The sequence below is a fragment of the Camelus ferus genome, chromosome 3, assembly GCF_009834535.1.
Source record: "Camelus ferus isolate YT-003-E chromosome 3, BCGSAC_Cfer_1.0, whole genome shotgun sequence".
In the NCBI taxonomy this organism is placed as follows: domain Eukaryota; kingdom Metazoa; phylum Chordata; class Mammalia; order Artiodactyla; family Camelidae; genus Camelus; species Camelus ferus.
The window spans coordinates 114142123-114167286 of record NC_045698.1 but is presented as its reverse complement, the minus strand read 5'-3'; the positions used below and the strand labels follow the sequence as shown (position 1 = coordinate 114167286).

Genomic DNA, 25164 nt, shown 5'->3' with positions numbered 1-25164 from the left:
TGGTGGTTAGGGCACTGCGCCAGGTGCTTTTGCAGGAGAATCTAACAGTGATAACGGTCTTTCTTACGGAGCTTTGCAATTTATAAACCTATAAATGTATAAATTTATATGACAGTAATCTTCACTGCCAACAGGTCTTACTGACCTCTCCACTCTGGAGCTTTAACCTTTTTGTGGGTGTGTGGGGAGTGGTAATTAGGTTTATTTATGGGGCTTTCACCTTTTTTTTTTTTTTTTTTTTTGTAGGGTCGGGGAGATAATTAAGTTGGTTGGTTTGTTGGTTTTAATGGAGGTACTGGGGATCGAACCCAAGACCTTGTGCATGCTAAGCATGAGTTCTACCACTGGGTTATACCCCTCCTCCCCAACATTTATTTCATATTGTGGGTGGTAAAGCTGAGGTCCCTGGACCTACTAGGAGGCACGTAGCTAATTGGTGACAGCCACCTTGAACCCAAGCTTTCCGCGTTGAAGTCCCCGTTGACATGTCTGAAAGCAGAGTGACAGAAATGCTTACGGTTTGCAAGTACTTTTTGTATGCATGATCTGGTAATCTTCTTGCTACAGGTGAGGAAAGAGACCCAGGATTTTATGAGATACCCTTTTCTGATCTCTTTCAGTTCCGCAAGACACTTCCCTTCTTCAGGAAGTGAGTTTGAGGGACGCACAGCAGGTGACTGCCCTCCAGCTGCCCCCGGTGAGTGATTTCTGCAAGAGTCTTTAAGAACCTCTCCATGTTTGCCTCTCTGTAAGCTGCAGGGCAACTTTTCCAGGACCCCAGGCCAGCTTGCTGTCTGCCACACAGGCTGTTCAGCCCTGGCCCAGACAGACTAGTACAGGAAGGACATGGGTTTATAAGGTGCCCTCCTGCATCCCTCCCGCCCACATGGTCCTGGCTCTCCCTTGTGCTGGCTGTTTGTCATCTCCTGGAGCCTTTGTGCAGACAGTGATGGTGGAAGACAGATGCCCTTGAGTCCTCATCTGTCGTCTTCCTGGCATCTCAGAGTTTCTTTCCTGTGAAAAAAGAGACTCCACTCATTTCCTAGTGTATTTTTTATTTAGTAATAATCACAGTGGTAACTATTTCAGCAATGTTAGGAAACAGAGGGGAAAAACACAGATCATTTCAACACCCTCCCACAACCGATGCAGTGGGTTTTCAGGGAGTTTCCTCTGCGTTTTCCCCTTCCACGTTTCCACACAAGGCTGACTTTCTCAGGGTGTCCTCGCAGGATAGGGGCTGGTCTTAGTCTGGCAGGTCCTCTCAGTCTCCTCTTTCCTGCCCAGTTTCTGCCTTCAGCCGTGGTTTCCAACCATACCCCTTCATTTTTCCTTTAACACTTTGCGTTGGCTGGTATGAAATTTAGTTTTTACAGCATCTCCTTCTGCAAAAGTAGATTATATGAAGGTGTGGACCTCATTTCATTACTTGGTCCCTGGCAGATGGAGGACTGTCTGATGGACATCTGTACAGTAAACAGCTCACGCTAGCTCTCAGGACGGTGCATTCGATAAGACCTTAAACTTGGGGAGTGCAGAGGGCTCAGGAGGGGAAGGAATTAGCCAGGGTACACGGGATGGGGCGTCTCCACTCCCTCAGCACTGTTCCCAGGGGCCCAGGTGCTCTGCACGTGTGTTTCAGCGTCTGCTATGTACTGTGATGTCTGATGACATATGACCCAAAGGAGGTGAAATGCACATGACCAGTATGACACACAAAGACATACTGAGAATTTAATATCTAATGAGCTTCGGTACTCGTCTTTGAGTTTCCCCAGGTTCCTGTAAATGCCATAGTGAACAGAAGATGTGGATTTTGATAAGTCATTGCTATTTCATCACTCTATTGAAGATAGTTTCTGCATAGTGCGCTAGGAGTCCCGTAACCATCATGAAATTCTTTTTGTTTTGTTTTGTTTTGTTTTGTTTTTTGGTCCAAAGTAGACTTTAATGGTTTTGAGCTATTACAAACCAAGATTCAGTATAATCATATGTCCATGTATGGGAGGTGCATTGTATAACGGGGTTTTTTTGAATTAAATCCTTTGGAGAATACAAGCAATGTTTATTAAAGGATAAACTTAAGATTAAAATACATTCTAATTTGAATATATGTATATTCAAAAATGTATTTAATACACACAATTGAAGTCCAAAGGTAACTGCCACAATTACGTAGAACTAGACCCACAAAAGATTTTTTTTCGGGAAGGGGTATTTTAATACTGACATTGTTTAGAATTGCCAACAGATACTGTTAGTAAAAAGAACACCTTTAATGATGTTAATGTTGGTTTTAGATTTTAATATTTATTTTAAATTTTAGAAAATACAACACTTAACTGTTAACACTCAGAGCAGACCATTTCCATCTTATCAACCTTGATATCCCACACCCCCTGACCAAACTATCCATTAGCAGGAACTTTTAATGTTTCGTAACTTCTTTTTTCACCCAGCATTAATTTATTAGCTAACCACCTAATACTTATCTTTTGAGAGAATTAAGTGATTTTTAATTTAGTTTTAATAATATAAGACAAATCTAGTGAAATAACACTAAGTGTAAAATACACATTTCATTCAAAGAATAGTAAGAATGTAGTATTGTTTTGCAGTTAAGTTTTAAGGTTGACATTAGTCGATTTCTCTGCAAAGGAACTTTATGTAAGGGATTCTTTATGTCAATGAAAGAAAAAAATTAAATTAGTTAAAAGTATATAATAAGTTATTGAAAGGAATGTATATGGTTGAAATAACACGAACTAGAACTTCAGACTGTTTGGGGTGAAGGTCTGTTTACTGTTGTCATTTCAAGAAAGTTATATAAACTGCTTTGTATAGCATGTAACGTTTGGGAACTGACTGTCAGGCAGTATGATTCTGTGGAGCTTCAGCTAGGGTTTTGCATGTATCAGTGGTCCAGTGTCACTGCTGAGTAGAATTCCTTAATATGGCTCTACCGCAGTTTGCTTAACCATTCACCTGTTGAAGGACATCTAGGTTTGTTTCCAGTTTGGGGCCATTTTGTGTAAGGCTGCTATAAACAGTTACATCATTACAGGTTTCATTTCTTCGGGGTAAATGCCCAGGCGTGCAATTGTCGGGTTGAGTGGCAACTACATATTTAGTCCTGCAGGACCACTAGTCTCCTTTTCCAGAGCAGTGATACCATTTACATTCTTACGAGCAGTGTATGACCAACCGACATTCTCTACATCCTCCACTGTTTGTTGTTGTCACTTTTTTTATTTTGGCCATTCTGATAAGCGGTATCTCATGATGGTTTAAATTTGCATTTTCCCTAGTGGCTAATGATACTGGACATCTTTTCATGTGCTTATCTGCCATCCCAATATCCTCTTCTGTGAAATGTTTTTTCATGACTTTCATGTTCTTATTGAACCATTTACTTTTTTTTTTTTTTTAACTGTTGTTTCAAGAGCTCCCTATATATTCTAGATAATTGTCCTTCGTTGGATATGTGTTTTGCAAATATTTCCTCTTGCTCTGGAACTTGGCTTCCCATCCTTTTAACGGTTTTTTTTTTTTTTTAGCAGAGCAAAAGTGTTACATTGTCATTCAGTCCAGATTGTCAGTTTTTCCTTTTAAGAATCATGTTTTTGGTGTAAAGTCTAAGAACTCTTTGCTTAGCCTTAGACCCCAAAGAGTTTTCTCCTGTTTTTTAGTTATATAATTACACATTTTACATTTAAGTTAATGATCTATTTAATCCATAATCTGTGATCCGTTTGCATATAGGTCCATGATCTGTAATTTTTGTGTAAGGTGTGAGACTTAGGTCGAGCTTTGTATTTTTTTGCCAGTGGATATCCAGTTGCTCCAGCACCATTTGTTGAAGAGGTTATCTTTCCTCCATTGAATTGCTTTTGTTCCTTTGTCAAAAAATCAGTTATGCATATTTGTACAGGGCGATTCCTGGGTTCTCTGTTCTGTTTCATTGGTCTATTTGTCTCTTTCTACTTAGTACTGCAGGATTTTGATTACTGTAACTACACACTATGTATTGAAATTGGGTAGATTGATTCCTCCCATTTTACTCTTTTTTTAAAAAATTATTTTAGCTATTTCACTTGGTTTGCCTTTCTCTGAATTTTAGAATAATCTTGTCCGTATCTACAAAAGGTCTTACTGAGACTTTGATAGGAGTTTTGTTAAACCTGTATATCAATTTGGGGAGCATTGACATTTCTGGCATCTGAGTCTTTCAGTCTGTGAATGCAGTCTGCCTCTCCGTTTATCCATTTCTTTGATCTCTTTTGTCTCTGTAATTCTCAGCATATAAATTCTTCATGTGTTTTGTTCGATTTATACCTAGATTGTTCATTTTTTGAGCAATTGTAAGTGATAACATATTTTTTATTTTGATGACAACATACCTGTTTAGAGTATAAGAAATTGATTTTTATATGTTTACGTTATATTCTGTGATCTTGCTGGTTTGATGCACCCAGTTTAGGGAGGGTTTTGTTTGTTTGTTTAGAGTCCTGAATTTTCTATGTAGACAATCATGTCTTCTGCAAATAAGGGCAGTTTTACTTCTTTTTTTCCAGTTTGTATGCCTTTATTTCCTTTTCTTGCCTCATTGCATTGGCTAGAACTTCTAGCACAGTGTCAGACAGCAGTGATGAGAGCAGACATCCATCCTGGCCTTTTTCCTGCTTAGGGTGAAAGCATTCAGTCTTTCACAATTAAGTATAATGTTCGCTGTGAATTTTCTGTAAATTCTCTTTAACAGGTTGAGGAAGTTTCTCACTTTCTGTTTTCCTGGAATTTTTTTATATGTGATTATTGAATTTTATCAAAGCCTTTTCTACTTCAGTTGATATGACCATGTGAATTTTCTTTGGGCTGTTAATATTGTGGGTTATAGTGGTTGCTTTTTGAATATTGAACCAATCTTGCATCCCTGGAATAAACCCTTTCTTGTCATGGTACAAAGTTCTATTTATATATTGCTGAACTTTATTTGCTATTATTTTGTTAAGGATTTGTATATCTATATTCATGAGAAATATTGGTCAGTGGTTTTGTTTGTTTGTTTTCTTTGCTGTTTTTGTCTAGTTTTGGTCAAGGTAATACTAGCTTCAGAAGATGAATTGGAAAGTGTCTCCTCTTCTTATTTCCTAAAAGAGAGTGTGTAGAATTGTTGTTAATTCTTTGAACATTTGATAGGATTCTCCAGTAAAACCAGATGAACCTGGGGGGGTGGGGGGGGTGGGGGGTGGTATTTTAATTATAGATTCAACTTCCTGAATGGTTATAGGGCTATTTATACTGTTTCGTGGTGGATGAGTTGTGATAGTGTGTCTTTTTTAAAGAATTGTTTCATTTAATCAAAGTAGTCAAATTTATGCATGAAGAGTTATTTGTAGTTTTTCTTTATCATCTTTTTGTTAGGTCTGCAATATCCTTCATTCATTCGTGATATTGAAAATTTATACTTTTTTTTTTTTGTCAGTCTTGTTTTCAATTTTATTGATGTTTTCAAAGAACTAGCTCATTGTCCCATTGATTTTTCTCTGTTGCTTCTCTATTTTCAATTTCATCGATTTCTGTTCTCATCTTCATTACTTGCTCCATGCAGCGTGTTTCGGTTGGCTTTACTATTCCCTTTCTAGGTTCTTGAGGTGGGAGCTTACATTATTGGTTTGAGACTTTACCTCAAATGTAAGCATTTCTGATACAAGCATTTTAGTGCTATAGGCTTCCCTGCTTTAGCTACATACTGCTGTAGTAACAGCCCACAAATTGTAATACAATGTATTTTTGTCTACATTCACTTCAGTGTATTTTTAAATTTCCCTTGAGCCTTCTTCTTTGAACCAAGGATTCTTTAGAAGTGTGGTGTTCTGTTTCCCAGGACTTGGGAATTTTTCTATTATTGATTTCTAGTTTGATTCCATTGCTTTCAGAGAACACACTCTATGATTTCGACTCTTTCAAATTTGTTTGGAGTTTCTCCTCTCCTTCCAGGATTTTGATGATCCAGCGTATGGTCCGTCTGGGTATCTATTATGTGAGCATTTCAATAAGAAGACATACTGTGCTGTTGATAAGTGACGTGTTCTCTGAGTATTGATTGGATCCTGTTGGTTGATGGCGCTATTGAGCTCTCCTGTATCCTTGCTTATTCTCTAATTGATTGTTTTATCCGTTTTTGAGAAGAGGGATGTTAAAATCTCCAACTATAGTAGTTGGTTTGTCTATGTCTCCCTTTAGTTCTGTCAGTTTTTGCTTCCTGCATTCTGCAGCTCGCTTGTTTGGGGCATATGCATTTAGGATTGCTGTGCCTTCTTGTTGGGTTGACCCTTTTATTATTATGTAATGTTCCTCTCTCTCATGATTTTCTTCACTCTGATGTCTACTTATCTGGTAAATAGAGCTACTCTTTCTTTTGATTAATAGTTGCATAAGTATTTTCCATTCTTTCACTTCCACTTAGCCTGTATCATTAGCTTTGAAGTTTCTTTTAAACAGCATATAGTTGGGTCATATTTTTTAATCCATTCTGTCAATCACTGCATTTTAACTGATGTACATAGACCATTTGTATTTAATGTAATTATTGACATGTTAGGACTTAAGTCTTTTTTTTTCTGTTTGTTCTGTTTTTTGTTTCTTTTCTTTTCCTTGCCTTCCTGTGAGTTACTCAAACATTTTGAAGAATTCAGTTTTGATTTACCTAGTGTGTTGTCAAGTGTATATCTTTATATTGTTAAAAAAAAATGCTCAGTGATGCTTGTTAAAGATGGTAAGGCAGACTTCATTCAGGACCACTGCCGTAGATGTAGGGACCACTGCAGTGGGATTTTACAGTAGAGGAGAGAGATGGGGCTTAACTCCAAACACAGCATGAGCAAGTGGGAATTTATAGCTTATAGCCAAGGAGCAGGTTGGGGGGAGGTAGGTGGATGGAAAATTACTAAGAGGAAGTATAAAGATAAAAGGGATTCGTGCTAGACCAACCTACCAGGATTCTTGCTGAAGACAGGCCAAGGTGATGAACCATCACCTAGGGGGTGATGAGTGATGAGGAACCCAATCAGACATGGAAAACAGGAGGTTCTACTAAAACTGACTCATGCTAAAATTGGGTTTTACACGGAAGTGCACAGATGGGCCCAGGGGAAGGTTCAGGAACCTGACTAAGGTTTGGTCAAGCAAAGAATCTTTGTCAATATACCTTTTCAGTGACTGCTCTAAGTATTATATATACATAACTTAACACAATGCTTTACATCCCTTCCCCCTCCCCCTTTTATACTTCAGTTGAGTTAAATAGTTTCTCTACATTTAGAACCACGTCAGACAGTGTTACAACCTTTGCTTCAACTATCATACCTGACTTAGGAAACTTAAAAGGGGGATGGAAAGCCTGTATTTACTCATATTTCGGCTTAACATTTTCTTTCTTCCTTTCTTATGTTCCACGGTTCCTTCTTTTGTTGTTTCCTTTATGTTTAGAGAATTTTCTTTAGCCACTCTTTTAGGATAAGTCTGCTGGCGATAAATAAGCTGTACTTATTTTTGACTCATCTGAGGGTGTCTCAATTCCTACTTCATCCCTGAAGGGTATTGTCATCAGATGTAGGATCCACAGTTGACAGTTGTCTCTCAGCAGTTGAAGAACACGGTGTCCCTTCCTTCTGGCCTCCATGACTTCTGACCAGAAACCTGCCATCATTCAAATTTCCTTTTCTCTTGTAGGGAAGGTTTCATTTTTCTCTGGCTACTTTTAAGATTTTTGTTTTTCTGATTTTGTCTTTAGGTTTCAGAACTTTATCATGATATGTCTTGGCATGGATTTCTTTGCATTTATCTGTTTGGAGTTTACTTCACTTTTTGATTCTGTGGGCTTATGTCTCTTTTCAAATCTGGGAAGTCTTGCGTCATTTTTCTCTTCGAGTACTTTTTCAGTCCCACTGACTTGAGAGTTCTGGGACTCTGATGACACAGATGTCATCTTTTGTTGCCATTCCAGAGTTAACCTGAGACTCTGTTCATGTTTTCTTGGTCTGTTTTCTCTGTTTTTCAGATTGGGACAATTTCTCTTTTTTTTCCTTCAAGTTGGCTGACTTTTTTCTGCCCCTCTGTTCTGCTATTGAGCCCATCTACTGAGCTCTTTATTTCAGTATTGTGGTTTTCAGTTCTAATGTTTCCATATATTGTTGATGTATCCAGTTATTGTTTAAATCTTCTGTGTTTTGTTTTTGTTTTGCCAAGACCTTCTATTTCTTTGCTCTTTATTTTTTCAGTTGTTTTAAGCATTCTTGTAATTGCTCATTACAGCATTTTTATCACAGCTTCTTCCTTTGTCATTAGTTCTCACATCTCTGCCATCTCATTATTGGCACCTAGACGACAGTCCTTTTTTAAATTCAGTTTGACATTTTCCTGGTTCTTGATATAGTGAGTGATCTTCTATTGAAACCTAGATGTCTTTATGTTGCATTATGAGTCTCTGGATCTTATTTAAATCTTTTACTTAAATTTTTTTCTTTTTTGTCTTAATCTTTATGGAAGTATAGTTGATTTACAGTGTTGTGTTCAGTGTTCAGGTGTACAGCAAAGTAATTCAGTTATATGTATACATTTTTTTTTTCATTTCAGATTCTTTTCCATTATATATTACAAGAAGTTGAATATAGTACTCTGTGCTATACAGCAGGTCTTTGTTGTTTATTTATTTTATGTATAATAATGTGTGTCTGTTAATCCTCAACTCCTAATTTATCCCTCCCCCCTATTCCCCTTTGGTAACCATAGTTTGTTTTCTATGTCCGTGAGTCTGTTTTTGGTTTGGTTTGTAAATAGAATTTGTATCTTTTTTTTTAAGATTCCACATGTAAGTGATATCATATGATATTTGTCTTTCTCTATCTGACTTACTTAACTCAGTATGATCTCTAGGTCCATCCATGTTGTGGCAAATGGCATTATGTTATTTTTATGGCTGAGTAATATTCCATTGTACCACATCTTCTTTATCTAGTCATCTGTTGATGGACATTTAGTTTGTTTCCATGCCTTGGCTATTGTAAATAATGCTGCTGTGGACATTGGAGTTCATGTATCTTTTCAAATTATAGTTTTCTCCAGATATATGCCCAGAAGTGGGATTGCTGGATCATATGGTAACTCTGTTTTTAGTTTTTTTAAGGAAACTCCATACTGTCCTCCACAGTGGCTGTACCAGTTTACACTCCCACCAACATTCCCACCAACAGTACAGGAGGGTTCCTTGTCTCTACATCCTCTCTAGCATTTAGGTTCTGTTTTTTCTTATAGGTTAAATTTTTTTGTGTACCACATTCTGTTTCTGAACTTTTCCTCCTCTTCTGTGTTGGCCTTTTTTTTGTTCCAAACCACATTTCTGATTTTGTACTCTTTTATAAAATAGTCACCTTACCAATTTGTTAAACATTTTCTTGCAGTTCTTTCTATATTGCTAATATTACTGATTATTTATACCACCATAAGGTGATTGAAACATGTTTCAATTTTTTTAGTTGAAATAGTGTCATCTTTTCTTTTATGATAGTAAAGAATTTCAGTTTATAAGAAATTGGTTAAAAAAACAGGAAGAGCAACTGATTAGAAAATAGAAACATAGGCAAAGAAAATAAATGAGCATCTCAAAGAAGACAAAATTCAATTGGCCAGTAAACCCCAAAGAGAGTTATTCTTCAAGGAAAGAGGAGTTACACTTTTATGAGTGCTTCATACCCACAGTGTTGCTAGAAGCTTAGACATTTGACAGTACCCAGTGTTGTTGGCAAATGTGTATAGAAACAGACATGCCAGTGCATTGCCAGTGGGAGTGTACCTTACGTCCCCCACTTGAAGAACGATGTGGAAATCCTTAATATCCATCAAGATGTGTATTCCCAATGCTCCCTCTGCATCTCTGCTCTGGAGAGATGCCCATGGATGGGGTGACAGATAAGAGAGTTCATCGAGCTGTTGGCTTGTAATAGCAAAGTACTGGGGAAAACATGAACATTGTCAACAGTAGAATAATTCTATGAAACTAAATACATGAAAGTCAGTGAACTACACCTACATGTATCAACATGAATAAATCTTAAACAGAATGGTGAGTGTAAGGTAAGTTAACATTAAAAACATACAAAACAGGGCTGTTACTTCAAACTATATTCAGATGTAGTGGGAGTCTAAAAAGCACACATAGAATATTAAACACCAAATCCAGGCTGCAGCCGACCTCTAGGAAGGTCTAGAGATGAGACTGGGACCAGGAGCTCAGAGGAAACCATAATGCCACCTGTGATGCACCACACCCTTTCAAAGAAAACCTGAAGCAAAGACTATTACCTGTTAATAATTTTTACACCTTAGTGGGGGTACTTGGGTATTTTGTTTCAATTTTTAATAATAAAATATAAATGATACATGCTTAGAGTGAGCCTTCAGATACTAGAGAAAAGCGTAAAGAAGAAAAGAAACCTCACGTACGATTCTGCCAAGCAGTGTGTTCTCCGTCCTTTACACACATCTCTGCACACATCCCTAATGATTTCCTTAGGAAAAGTCTCCTACAAATAGAATTACTGGATCGCAGGGTATGCACTGGGTATGCTTCTGCTGTGTTCTCCCAGATATTGCCCAGAAATGTGCATCTTCCCAATCGAGTTTGAAGGCCTATTTTCCTACGTCCTGAAGTGCCCAGGGGAGCACCACACTTTGAATCTTCTCTAATCAAATGGACTTGGGCGAAAAAAAAAAAAATCCTCATAAATAATTGTAAACGTATGCCCGCGGTAATGTAAATATAAGACTGTTGAATTTCACTTGTATTCTGATGGTTGACATTTTAAGACACAATGTGTGGTTGGCAAGATTTCTAGGGGCCCACGAGACAGCTTTAACCCTAACAGCTCCCAATCTTGACTTCTTGTCAGTCACTTGTGGAACTCTTCATAATTTTTTTTTTCCTTGAAAGGGTAATGCTGTTTCATAATTCAGGAGACACTAGATGATATTACTGAACTGATATTAAATTTGGGGAGTATTAGAGTGGCACTAGTGACATTTTGGCCAGATGGTTCTTGGTCGCGTTGGGCTGTCTTAGGTGCAGCCCCAGGGGTGTGGAGCAGCATCCTTGGCCACCACCCACTCAGTGTCAGTAATGCCCACCCCTTAGTGGTGAAAAACATATCTCTAAACATTGCCAGATATCCTCTGGGTGTAGAATCAATCCCCCTTGGTTGAGAACCACTGTGCTACAAGAATTGTGCTGATGTAGGGGAGTAACTTTTTTCTCAGGAGATTCATGCTGAGGCACATGGGGGTACCATGTCGTGGTGCCTGCATGTCCCCAGGGATCCAGGAGAATGAGTAAACATACCCACCGTACCACTTACCACGTATGTGAGAGGGGGAAAATGACCGAAGGGCACGATGTTAATTTACTGAATCTAGTCGAAGAGTTGTATGCTCCTCCTATTCCTTGTATTGCTCTGTTTTCTCTAGGTTTAATTTTAAAAATTAAAGGGTGTATGTGAAGAAGGAAGAGTCCAAAGGTATCAGAGCAGAGTCATTGAAAACTCTCCTTTCCCATGCCTGCACCACACCCCCCACACCCGGCCCCTAGGGCAACTAACCGGATGGCAGGGACTGGTAATTCCAGAGATTTAGATACAAGGATATGTGTCTATTATGAATTCTTAAAAAAAAAAAAAAAGATGTTAGTATATTATACAGAAGTACTATGGGTTGCATTTTTTCCCTTCAAAATTTTATTTTGAAGTCCTTTCCAATTAACTTTATAAAGGACTTGTTTTGTTTTGTTTTCTTTTAACCCAAAATGGAATTTTATTTTAAATGCTTTGTGACTGAAACACTCTACAGAAACTGTGTGGCTGTGAAGCCAGTAAATAGTGACATGCTTAGTAGAAACAATACATTTATGTATTTCTGTTCTTCTGGGATTAGAAGGTACAAACAAGTGTCAACTAGACCAATAGTTGTTCATCTTTCACATTTTACTTCTCCCAGATGTTCTATTAAATGACCAAGGCTCCAGATTATTACAAACAAAATGAAGAATTTTTCAATGACATTTACATTACTGTCAATCTGTTGTCTCATTAGTATTTGCAGGAAACTTGAGAACCTAGCTTCCTGCTCTAACTGGCAAGAATGTATATCTCTATTTTGTAAATGATGTTTTTATTTTTATGGTCTCCTGGTATTATGTGGCTATGCCATTATTTCAAAAATTAAAGTTAATTTTTGACACATTCCCACGGTTCGTAACACGAAGTGCAAGAAAAGCCTCCCTGCTGCACCTGACCCTGGGGGTCCCAGCTACCCCCACAGAAGCAGCCAGCAGTCAGGATATCTAGGCATGGTGCACACGGGGGCCATCTAGACAGCCTTCTGCACAGCTGCTTTTTCATGTAACAGAACACCTTGGAGAGCTTCCTACTCAGTGCAGAGAGTCCCTTATTACTTCTGGTAGGGCTGTGATCATGCTTTGTGGGATGTCCTGTTGCTCACTTACACAGTTCTCTGTTGACGAGCACAGATGTTTTCCATCTTTATTGCATCAATGTTGCAGTGAAAGTGCTCATATAGACCTCACACTGCCCATGTGCAAAAAATAAACTCTACAAGTGGAATCTGCATTGAAGGATGAGCACATTGTTAATTTGGTGGGTGTTCCCCATTTGGCCGCCTGGGAGTTGTGGCTGTGCGGCCTCCCCAGCACTGCGTAGGAGGGCCGTTCTCTGTATACATCCTTGGCCACCCTGGGAGACATCCACTGTTTGGATCCAGCCAAACTAGATACATACGAGGTAGATCTCAGGCTAGAACTGGGGAAGCAGTGTGAGCTCCGGAGCAGCCTGCCTGCTTTCTCTTTCTCCTGTTTGCACACGTTGCTGGGAGCTCTGCCTCAGCCCCATCTTGCTTCCCACTTGTTTGTAGCATCCCTCCGCTAGCTTGTCCCTGGATTGAGGTGTACCTGTTCTCCTGTGGTTTCAGAACCGGGTTTCTCCTTTCAAGGACATGATCTTCTGCTTCTCGGAAGAGGACTGGTCCCTTCTAGACCCTGCCCAGACTGGCTTCTACGGAGAGTTCATCATTGGGGAGGACTGCGGGGTCTCACTGCCTCCAAGTAAGACTTAACTCCCCTCTCTTCCTGAGACCAAGGAACAGGGCGAGGGGGCCCATTTCAGACCTCATTGTACCCCTCCCCCCAGCCCCATGGGCGGTCACTATCATAGTGGCCCCAAGGCCACTTTGCAGAGTGAGCATCCCTGCTGCAGTCCCATGTAAATTGGGCTTATTGCCTGGCTGTTTTACTGCTTTTCTTCTGTCATTCCTATCCGAAGGCTCTCTTTATAGCTGGTTTTTAAACTAATAAGCCTAAAAGATGCCTCAGGCCACACCTGGCCCTTCAGCGTCCTCCCTCCCCTGCCCTCTTCCTGCTCGCTCTGTCTGGACTTTCCACTTCTCTGTGGCTCTGCCTGGCCCCTGTTGATGTCATGGCCTATTGTGCGCCCCTCTGGCTTCTCCCTCTGGACCTGTCCCAGAGTCACCACCCTCCTCCTACCCTGGCTTCCCGGGGGAGCAGAGCACGGATGAATGTGTGTCCTCCCCTTTCCTGTGAACAGATGACGCGGCTGCCCAGCTGGGTCTCTCCCAGGGAGAGGAGAATGAGCCACGTGTTCCAGAGCTGCAGGACCTCCAGGGGAAGGACATGTCCCAGGTGTCCTACTCGGGTGAGTAATGACATCAGAACTGGGCGGCTAGAGCAGGGTGGAGGGCTGCCGCCGGCCAGAGGCAGGCCTGCTCCCTGTGCCATCTCTCTGCAGCCCTCTGTCACCTCTGGACCACGTCTTGGTAGAATGTGTCTTGCCTCCTCCCTGATCCCTCACAGAAAGAACGTGGGGTTTTAATTTTGCCAGGTGTGCGGATTGCACTCCACCAACCACAGACTAGGATGTGATGGGAAAATCTCCTCTGTTATAAGTGGTACCTGGCTTGTGCCGACAGCCCAGTGGCCCCCTCCACGAGTGAGGTCAGGGACTCTCCAAAGTCAGGAAGGAGAGGTGGAGGGCATGCCACCTCTTAGCTGGACACTGGGCACAGTGCCTCTGGACGCCTCACCTGTCTACTCCTTCCAGCCACGTACTGCAAGTCGTGTGGGGAAAGCGGACAGGTGCTGGGGCTAAGTTGAAATACACAGATGCACATGTAGGCACCCTCCACACCCCCAGCTTTCTGTGTCACCAGAGCTTGTGTTCAGAACTACCATGCTGAATGCCTCAAGACGCCTGCGCCTTCAGGGGAAAAGCCTTTGTATGGTAGAGGCAGCAGCCCCACTCCCCTCCTCCTTTGGGACCTAAAGCTGGCACAGAGCAGATCAGGACTTCGCTCACCATCCCCACCTGGAACAAGCATCCAGGGCCTCTGGTGTGGCCAGCCTCCCATCCCATCTCTGCCCCAGCAAGCTGTGTCCAGGCTGCACTTAGGCAGCGTCTGCACAGAGAAAGTGGAAATGACAACAGGGTTGGCAGTCACTTGTCCACCGTCAAGTAGACGGGGCTGAACCTGGATCTAGCTTCAAAACCCACATTCGTAGCGTTGGCCCATTTTGCCTGCAGAATTCACATGCTCAACAAACATTTACTGAGTGGCCTCCCTCCCTCTCGGGAGCCCAGGCCTGCTCTCGGATCACAGCCTGGCGTCTGTTCAGGTGCCTTCCCCAGTAGTGCTGCGGCTGCAGGAAAAATCAATTCTTTCATTTTCTTCTCGGGAAAGACTTCCCAGGCCTCCAGCCATTCCAGGTAGAAGAAAGAAGAAAACGGGATGAGCTGCAGGTTCCCGACTTCCAGACCTGCCAGCAGACAGCGCTTGCTCAGAGCACCTGCTCAGGTAAAGGAGGGCCGGGCGGGTGTGGGTGTGTGTGTGATGTGTGTGATGTGTGGCTTGCGCGTGTGTATGTACATGGTGTGTATGTGAGCTCATATTTGCATGTAGTTTGGGGAGTGATGTGGTGCCTAAGTGTGCATCTGTGTATGTGTGTGCATGCATGTGGTAACAGCATGTGTGGTGTGGTGTGTATGTGCATAGTGTGTCTGGTGTGTTGTGTGTGTACATGTGTGTGTCTGTGAAAGTGTGCGTGCCTGGTGTGTGTGTGCACAAGTACGTGTTGTGTTGATGCATACATGTGTGTGGTGTGTGTATATCCATTTGTGCTACTGGGGGGCGGTGGTGGTAGGTTCGGGAATTGAACTCTAAAATCCCTGCTGGCAGCGCCTGGAGGGTTACCAGCTGCCTGCCCTGGTTCTGTTTGCTAGGAATCTCCCCGCTAACCCCCAGTCTGAGCCCTCCCCTCCTTGCCGTACCTGGTGGGTTGTGGCAGGGTGTGGGGTTTGCGTATTTCCTCCCTGAGCGTGGAAGAGCCGAGTCCCTGGACAAAGTGGAACTAAGGAGCAAGCTGCAGGGTGCCGAAAGGGGCAGGGCGCCTCTGCAGAGTGCGCTCCAGCTGCTCTCAGGTGTAGCCGCCATTCAGAGTCTGAGTCATGTTGTTAAAAATCACCACCTCCGGAGGCAAAGACAAAAATCCCGCCATATTTAATGTCCTCTGGGTTCAGGAGTTCTTCCAAACCTCATGCGCAAGTCTCTGATCGTCACTTAAACCCACTGTATCATAGAGGTTTTTGCAACTATGAAGACTGACTCATGCACAGTCCGTTTTACCTGTGATGCCCTTTTGAGGCAAGATTTACACAATATTCTGGAATTTCCACCTACATCCATGCAGGGTCACAGCCATTTGCGTCCCCCGCCCCGTACTATGTAGACAAGAGGGGTTGTACGTTTATGTAAGTGACCGCAGGTCTGGATGGACAGTAAGTGCTTCCTCCCTAAAAGCTTAGGTGCTCGCCCCTGGTTTTCTCGGGAGCCTGCTTCTGCACGCTCGGGGTGATCGCTCACGTGTGGCCCACTCTCAGTTAGGCTTGATGAGTGCTCCATTCTCAAGACGCGTTTTGAATCCTCTCTGGCTTCTGCCCCGCCCACAGCATGTCTCTCCGCCATGGCAGCATACTTTTAGAATGTGGATGTTCATTACCCCAGAGGAATTTTCAGCTCCAGTCTCCCTTTGCTGGGCTCTGACACCGAATCTCCTTTGAAATGGCAAGAAGCTAAAGGTTGCTATCTGAGAACAGGGAGAGACGATGGGTTGCCAAGAATAGGCACCAGTTTTATTTGGTAGCCCTTCCCACACCTTCTGACAGCAGGTGACGGGTCCACACCCCACACCCACACTCAGGAAGGATGCTTCCAGCCAGTTCCATTTGTGTCTGTCCAGACGGCCAGCACACTGTAATGCTGCCACTAAGATAGAATATCTTTTCGTGTTTTCTCTGTGAATTGCGTAGTTAGTAGTCTTTTGCCCCTTTTTTCTTGTTTGCCTTTCTTCCCTTCACATTTGGTTAACTCTAAAATGTCGAAGCACTGCACTGGTGTAAGGTCTTCACGTGGTTTTACACATCGCATCCTCTCGGCACCTTCTGAGACAGACGCTGTCTTAGCCAGCACGGGCTACCATAGCAGAATACCATGGAGGTATTTTCTATTCAACAACAGATTCAGTTCCTACAGTTCTGGAGGTTGGGAAGCCTAAGATCAAGTCAGCTGCAGACCCGGTGTGTGGTGAGGCCTCTCTTCCTGGCTTGTAGATGGCTGCCTTTCCCCATGTGTTCACCTGATCTTTCCTTGGATGCTTCCTCAGGGAGACAGAGAGCTCTTGTCTGTTCCTCTTGTTATGAGGGTACTGATCCCATCACAAGGGTCTCACCTTCAAGACCTCATAGAAACCTGATTACCTCCTAAAAGGCTCACCTCCTCATACCATCACACTGGGAGTTAGGGCTTCAACATACAAATTTTGGGGAGACACAGACAGCCCATAATGGGTACGATGATGTCTCCATTCTGCAGCCTGGGCACCCGAGCTGAAGTCACCAGCCCAGGGTATCAGACTGAGGAGCTGAACCCATGTGGTTGGGCTCCAGACTGTTCTTTACTCCCCATTAGCTTGCCTTTTCTATGAATTCGTAGAAACTCAAAATTACAGGTTTGAATCTGTTGTCCCTTGTGTATTTGCACATAATTCCTCCTGTTTTTTAAACTTTGTTTATATGCCTTTTTGGCACATAGTTTTTAGAGTAATTTTAATCTGTAAATATAATTCATCTCTTTTTTGATTTTATGTCTTGCTTAGGAAAGTCTCCCCATCCTAATATTTAAGAATATATTTTTAATAACCTATCTATCTATCTATCTATCTATCTATCTATCTATCTATCTATCTATCTATCTCCACGTCTAGCTTCCTATTCTCCCTGCTTCTCTCCTTAGCCCCTCCAGCTGACAGGGGACCTTTTATTCCCAGGTCACAGTGCCCTTCTTGAGGAGTTGGCCATCACCTGGGCATGGGCCTTTGCCTGCCCCGCAAACCTCTTTGAACACACCCAGCAGACTGGTCCTTCCTTGGCCATGGTCCAGCATGGCCACAGGCTTTCGCACTCATCACCACCCCCTTCCAGTTGAGCTCAATTCTCCTGAAACCTTGGGCAACTCTCTCTCTCTCTCTTAAATTTTCCCCTGTAAGTCAGAGATGGGAGCCATAGCCACCTTGTGGAGTTATTGTTGGGGATTAAATGATTTAATACATATAAAAGCACTTAGACCAGTAACTCTTCCCTGTTCTCCCTTCTGTTAGCCTAACAGCCAGTTCTGCTCCCTCCCCCCAATCTCCCTCCTCACACCCTTTTGTACTTATCAGTGCTGAGCTGAGAGGCATCCCTGATGTTACTCCATTCTGTATATGGTAGTTTGTGTCTGTGAATCCCAAACTCCTAATTTCTCTCTCCCTCTTTGGTAACCATAAGTATGTTTTCTAGGTCTATGAGTTTGTTTCTGTTTTGTAAAAAACTTAATTGGTATCATTTTTTTTTTAGATTTCCACATATAAGTGATATCCTTGATATCTGTCTTTCTCTGACTTACTTCACTTAGTATGATAATCTCTAGGTCCATCCATCCTGCTGCAAATGGCATTATTTCATTCTTTTTAATGGCTGTATAGTATTCCATTGTGTAAATATATCACAACTTCTTTATCCAGTCCTCTGTTGATGAACATTTAGGTTACTTCCATGTCTTAGCTATTGTAAATAGTGCGGCTATGAACTTTGGGGTGCATGTATCTTTTCAAATCCCAGGAGTGGGATTGCTGGGTCATATGGTAACTCTATTCTAAGTTTTTTAAGGCACTGTTTTCCATAGTGACTGCACCAAATTACATTCCCACCATGTAGGAGGTTCCCTCTTCTCCATACCCTCTCCAGCATTTATCATTTGTGGACTTTTTAATGATGGCTGTTCTGACCAGTGTGAGGTGATACCTCATTGTAGTTTTGATTTGCATTTCTCTGATAATTAGCGATATTGAGCATCTTTTTACTTACCTGTTGGCCATCTGTATGTCTTCCTTGAATAAGTATGTGTTTAGGTCTTCTGCCCATTTTTGATTGGGTTGCTTGTTTTCTTTTATTGAGCTGTATGAACTGTTTGTATATTCTGGAAATTAAACCCTTGTCAATAGCATTGTTTGCAAATATTTTCTCCCAACCTGTAGGTTGTCTTTTTGTTTTGTTTATGGTTTTGTTTGCTGTGCAAAAACCTATGTAAGTTTGACTAGGTCCCATTTGTTTATTTTTGTTTTTATTTCTATTGCCCTGGGAGATGGACCTGGGAAAACATTGCTACGATTTATGTCAGAGGATGTACTGCCTATGTTCTCTTCTAGGAGATTTATGGTGTCCTGTCTTATGTTTAAGTCTTTAAGCCATTTTGAGTTTATTTTTGTGTATGGTGTGAGGGAATGTTTTAATTTCATTGATTTATATGTAGCTGACCAGCTTTCCCAGCACCACTTATTGAAGAGACTGTCTTTTCTCCATTGTATATTTTTGCCTCCTTTGTCAAAGATTGATTGACTGTAGTTGTGTGGGTTTATTTCTGGGCTCTCCGTTCTATTCCATTGATCCATATAACATGACTTTTTAAGGGGATACAGTTCAGTATGTAACAGTTCACCCTCTGTTCCCCCATAATTCATGCTTCTCAAGTGCAAAATACATTCACCCTATCCCAACATCCCCTAATCTATTCCAGCATCAACTCTGAGTCCATAATTTAATCTAAATATCATCTAAATCAGATTTGGGTGAGATTCAAGGTACATTCACTTACATCTGTGAACCTGTGAAACCAGACATCAAGTTATGTGCTTCCAAAATGCAACAGTGAGGCAGTCACAGAGCAGACATTTTCATTCTAAAAGGGAGAAATGGGAAAGAAGGCTGACGGCTCCCAAGCGAGTCTGAACCCTAGCAGGGCAGATTCCGTTAGATTTTAGGGCTTGGGAGTCATCTTTGCTCAGTGCTCTGCCCGCCCTCTGGGCCTGTGGATGCAGCAACAGCTCTGTCAACCTCTTAACTGCCCGTGGGGCTCATCTTCCTTTTTCTTCAAGAATAATGCATGTTTGCAGCCAATTAGCTCTACTAGTTCTTTCTAGAAGTCCGATAGCCTTCCTTCAGGTCATCCTGTCTCTGTCCTTTGAAGTCCAGGATGTCAGTGTGTCTGTTCATATGACGTTCTCAGAAACATTGTTGGCCCCTCACGCAGTTTATAGGGGTCCAGGCTGTCAGGCAAGAGGGTCCCAAGAGGGTCCTCTACAGATCTTTCCTGAATTTTCTCATCTCCATTCCTAGCTTCTGAGATGGTTGAATCCATGGTTGTCCAGCCACCCTTGGTGTTCTCTCCAGAACATACTTTCTCATTTTTCGCAATATAAATAGACCGAAATTTTTCTAAATCTTCAAGTCTTGCTTTCCCACTCCGCAGTCTCACGTTCTACCCAGCGCCCCTCACACTCGTCTTCTGATGTATGGACAAATCGCCCACAGCCTAGTGTCTTTCCTGCGTTCTGTGGCTTTGGGTCTTCCTGCCGTGCTCTGTCCAGTTCCACTTGCCCTTAGTTTCCCTAACTTGCCAGAACTCTCCTCCCTCCAGCAATGAAGCCCAGAATAACCATATTCCTGCTGGTCTCTTGAAGAACCTGGTAGCATTGCCCCCTGCCCCTTAGACGTGAGCCCCACATTTCACAAAAGGAAGGAAACAGTCCTGAGGAGAGCTGTGCAGTGGGCTTCTGGGTCGTAGGCCAGGCCCTCATACCTGGTTCCCCAGTGCTCACCCACCTTCTCCCCACGGACTGCTCTCCATCATCACAGACTCAGGATCCATTGAGCCAGCTTCAGTGTAATTTATAAAGTGCCAAATACCTCTACCCATCACCACTGGTGGCTGCTGGTGGGCCTCAGATGCGACACTGAGAGGGAGAGATGACCTTGGGTGGTCCTGGACCGTTGAACAGCCCTGACGTCACAGCAGGGCTCAGCCCTGCTTCAACCCTGAGCCCTTGGGCACATCACCTGAGTTTGCCTATGTTTATAATGTGGCAAATAATGTATTAGGTTGTGTGCAGGAGCAAATGGGGCTGTGCATGTTGTCAGTTTCGCACAGCCCCTGGGACATTTCAGTTCCCAAAGTATGGTAGCTGGCAGCTTCCTGGTACTCTTTTTATAGAATGTAGGGTCGTCTTCTATCTCAGAGCCCTTAACATGCCCTGACAGAATTTTTTCCCATGCCTAGTTAAGCCAGGCAGTTGCGAAGTGATGTGTCGATGGCCAAGACTTAATTTAACACAAATAGAAATTCTTAGAGCTTGGAGGAGTTTCAGTGGCTAGGAAAGAAAAGAAAAAAAAAAAAGGACTGGGTCTGGGAGCTTAGGATAAAAGGGAGGGAAGAGGCAGAGACAAGAAAGTGGTACCCAGAATGGGCTAGCACAGTGTGGCCCGTGCTGAGGGTTCCCTTCCCACAGGCTATACCAGAGGTAATACGCAGGGGGAGGATCGCTTGCAAAAATGTGGGTTTCTGGACCCAAGCTGGACCTCCCTGGGCGGGGTTCCCAGGGGCTAGGACGTGGCCGGGGCAGCACTACTGACCTCCACTTTGCTTTCTGGTAGCCGGAGGTGGTGCGCCGTTCCCCGAGAACAGCCTGGATGAGGAGGTGACCATCGAGATTGTCCTGTCTAGCTCTGGGGAGGAGGACTCCCAGCTTGGCTCGTACTGCGCAGACGAGCCCCGGAGCCCCATGGAGAAGCAGCGCAGCCTCCCCTCCTCCCCCCGGAGCGGCCTCGAGGCAGCAGGCGAGGTGCAGGCCTCCTCCAAAAAGTCCTACGTGTGCCCGAACTGCGGCAAAATCTTCCGCTGGAGGGTCAACTTCATCCGGCACCTGCGGAGTCGCAGGAAGCTGGAGAAGCCGCACGAGTGCTCGGTGTGCGGGGAGCTGTTCAGCGACAGCGAGGACCTAGACGGGCACCTGGAGTCCCATGAGGCCCAGAAACCTTTCAGGTGCGGCGCCTGCGGGAAGAGCTTCCGCCTCAACTCCCACCTGCTCTCCCACCGGCGGATCCACCTGCAGCCGGACAAACTGGAGGTGGTGAAGAAGAAAGAGCAGGAGGCACCAGGGGCCCTGGGCGGGGAGCCCGACGCCCTGCTGGCCAAGGGCAAGGCCAAGCTGCATTTCCAGTGCTGTGACTGCGGGAAGGTGTTCCAGCGACACGACCACCTGGCCCGGCACCGCAGCAACATTCACATGGACAAGCCCCGGCGTTTTCAGTGCCGGTACTGCGTCAAAAGCTTCTTCCAGAACTCTGACCTCCTCCGCCACCAGCGCCTGCACATGAAACGCCGGTCCAAGCAGGCGCTGAACTCCTATTGAGTCAGCTGCGGCCCCAGCCTGGGCAGAGCGCGCCCTGCGCACGCCTGGGACGGACTGGCTCCAGCCTCCTCCCCAGGACAGAGACCACAGCCTCCTGCTCTTTCCTCTCAGGTAGAAGTGAGATAGTGGCCAACTGAGCATTTGTTCTGTCTCTGCTGTGCCCAAAGCCGGGAGGGCGTGTCACCAGCAGCTTGGACTTGCCTGGGGTTTGGGGGCTTGGAGAACCCAGTCCAGTGGTCCCCAAGCGGGCGGAGGGACCAGGGCGCCTCCTGCCGCGGTGGCCCCTGTGCAGGTCCGTCGCTCGCCAACTCACTTTCAGTACACTCCCGCCCCACCCTGTCCGAAGGCCCGCCAGCGTCCCGAGGCCTGGGGGTGACCGCACTTTCTCTCTGACAGCAGGAGGCTGCGGGTGGGCTGATGGGCGTGGAGGAAGGTAGTGAGGCAGGGTGCTTCCCGTGGGCACAAGGGCAGCAGGGCCAAGCACAACAAGCCATGTCATCAAGTCCCTGTCACCATCTGGTCCACTGGAACGCGTCGCAATTTTCAGATAGCCCTTTCCCGCTCAGAAGCTTTGGTGCGGGCTTGACAGTTTCTTCTTGCCGAAGGGCAACTGTGTCGTACCTTTCATTTGTGATGGCGGGTAGTTTAATTAGGGATTGTGAGCTCATCCAAGGCAAAGCCCACACTTCCAATTTTATGTTTCAACACGCTCTCTACACTGTCCTCTGTAACCCGAAGGTCACTGGTGTATGGCTGTGGGGTAGAAGCGAAGTCACCGCCATTTGGAAGGCACTTAAGCTCCCCCTTCCGCTTCTGTCCTGTCTAGGAAAGGGGAGCCCAGGCCCCAGTGAACGAGGGGCTCCTTGGGTGAGCTGAGCGGGTGAAGTCAGGTTCTATGTATGCATTATTAGTGTGCCTGTTGTTGGTTCATTAGGGCTGCTGTGACAAAGGACCAAAACCTGGGGGGCTTAGAACCACAGAAATTCATCGTCTCTGTTCTGGAAGCCAGAAGTCTAAGATCAAGGTGTCAGCCAGGTTGGTTCCCTGTGAAGGAAGGATCTGTTCCATGCCTCTCCTTTAGCTTCTGGTGGTTGCCAGCAATCATCGATCCTCTTTGGCGTCTTGAAGCATCACCCCGTCTCTGCCTTCCTGTGTATGTTCCTGTGTACGTGTCTGTCTCCAGATTTGCCCTTTTTATGAAAACAGCAGTCACACTGGATTAGGGTCTTCGCTCTGGTATCTTCCTGTTTTAACTAGTTGTATCCGCAATGATCCCATTTCCAAATAAGGTCACATTCTGAGATCCTGGGGTTAGGACTTCAGTGTGACTTTGGGGAAGGGGGAGACACAATCCAGCCCACACCACCAGATAATTCTGAGGTGCTGCTATATCATTCCTGATTCACAGATGAGTCAATACAAACTCGAGTTAGCTTGTTCCCAATTCATTGGAAGCAGGATTCAGACCCAAGCTTCTCCCAGGGTGGGTGTCCTCTGCATGACAGCCTGTAAAGTTCATAGCCTGGGATTCTGAACTGGGAGTGACCATTGGTAGTGAAACCTCAAGCAATGAAAACCATGGTCTTGTTCCCAGAAGACTGGCAACGTTGGCTCGGCTCAGTGGAGAGAAACCAGGGGGGCTGTGGAATCAACAGTGGCTGAATCAGAAAGCCAGTCACCAGGCATGTGTTTTCTGTTGGTCTGTCAGGTCCCATCAGCAGGCAGGAAGACTGGGTGCATGAATGCAAGGCCCTTTGCTCTTTGTCACCCACTTCATTGTCACTGTAAGAGGCACTGCTACCACAAACCCAATGAAAGAGTTGCAGGGTCTTACGATTGCTCTGCAGGGGTAGATGCGTCTGTATACCCAGGAACAGGAAATGCAATAAAATCATTTAATCATACCTTACACGAGAAAAAACTGTTGGGACTCTTTGTTTCTAAACAGTTTGCCTTTTGGATTGATCTGCCAAAAGAAAAGAGAAAAATACGAATCCTGAAGGCCAAGGAAGTGGAAAATTCCAAATAAGCCAGATTCTTTGTACATTTACCCCCACCCACCTGTGCACTCTTGCCCAAGGATTCCACTAAGGGGAAGGCTGTGAACCCACTCACTTCAAACATTTGTCTAAAAGAGAAACACTGCTCTACTTGGTATATTTTATATATAAAATCGTATCATAAATAAGACAAAGGGAAGTAATGGAATTGAGACCTATGGGGAGGCTGTACGTCTGTTCAGTACTCACCAAATATTTTGAGGGAGCCCCCCACTCATTGACCCACACCTGACCAAGGCACCTCACTAATCAGAAGGTCACCTTGCCCCTGGGTTCAGAAACCTTCCTGGGTGATGTAGCTCAGATCCCAGGCTCTTCCCACGCAGAAGCGGCCAGTGAGGTTACCGGCGCTGGAGAGGGCTCCTCCAGAAGACAGGAGAGCCGACCCGCTTGGTCCTTTCTCACCCTCCCTGGCTGGCTGGGCAGACAGGTGGGCTACGTCTCTACCTCGTCACGGATGTTCAGAGACCCCACATCTGAAAATCATCTGTCCCCCCTGTTCCTCTGATCCCTTGTCATTGTTCCCATAAACTCACAGGTGCATAATAAAAACTTGACTCGATGAATCAATATTCGTGTCAGACTCTTCATTTTAGTTAAAAAATGTGCAGCACAGCTGAGAGAGAGAGTTAACTTGACAAGGAGAACCTGAGGTGGGAGGGTGCTGAAAACGGCCCCTCTGGATGTCAGGCATCATCTGGTGAAATTTTTAGGCCTCAGATAGCTCTGGCCACCTGAAATGATTTCTCACCAGAGGAGAGAGGAAGCAGCTGCTTCTTTACACCAGGGGTTGGACGCATTCCTGGTCGCACCGCAGCCACCAACCTCTGCCGTTTTAATGAATCCTCTGTCTCCCAACCTCTTGCCCCAGCTAGGAAGAACAAAGATGAGGCCAGTAGTGAGAAGGTACCTTGTCATTCCTAAGTGACATCATTGCACAAGTGGAAGACAAGGCACGAGGTCTGCCTTGGACTTGGAGGTTGGTCCTGGTTGCTTTTCTTCCATGAGATGGTTTCCCTCTGTCGAAAGTGGAGTTTTGATCAGGCACAAACGCTTCTGCTTGCAGCAAAATGTAGAGAATTAGATGACATTTACGTCACCTCCTCAGTTCCCTCAAACAAGCTCAGGTGCATTTCTTATTAGCAACAAAATTTGATAACTGTCTTGTCCTAAAAGTAACGGTCAGTGCCC

The 25164-nt window shown here is 44.2% G+C and overlaps 1 protein-coding gene across 2 annotated transcripts in view; it reads left to right on the top strand.

The window, feature by feature from the left end:
- ZNF496 (zinc finger protein 496) overlaps nt 1-24543 on the top strand; it is a 33014-nt gene extending 8471 nt beyond the window's left edge. The window contains exons 6-10 of one of the 2 annotated variants that reach the window (XM_032477242.1): nt 621-697; nt 13054-13165; nt 13665-13772; nt 14815-14928; nt 21156-24543. In XM_032477242.1, coding sequence (XP_032333133.1) covers nt 621-697; nt 13054-13165; nt 13665-13772; nt 14815-14928; nt 21156-21913 — 1169 coding nt within the window. In that variant the 3' untranslated portion in view covers nt 21914-24543. Of the gene's footprint in view, nt 1-620; nt 698-13032; nt 13166-13664; nt 13773-14814; nt 14929-21155 lie in introns of both variants that reach the window. The other variant, XM_032477241.1, reaches the window with a different exon arrangement.
- The last annotated feature ends 621 nt before the right edge of the window (nt 24544-25164 follow it).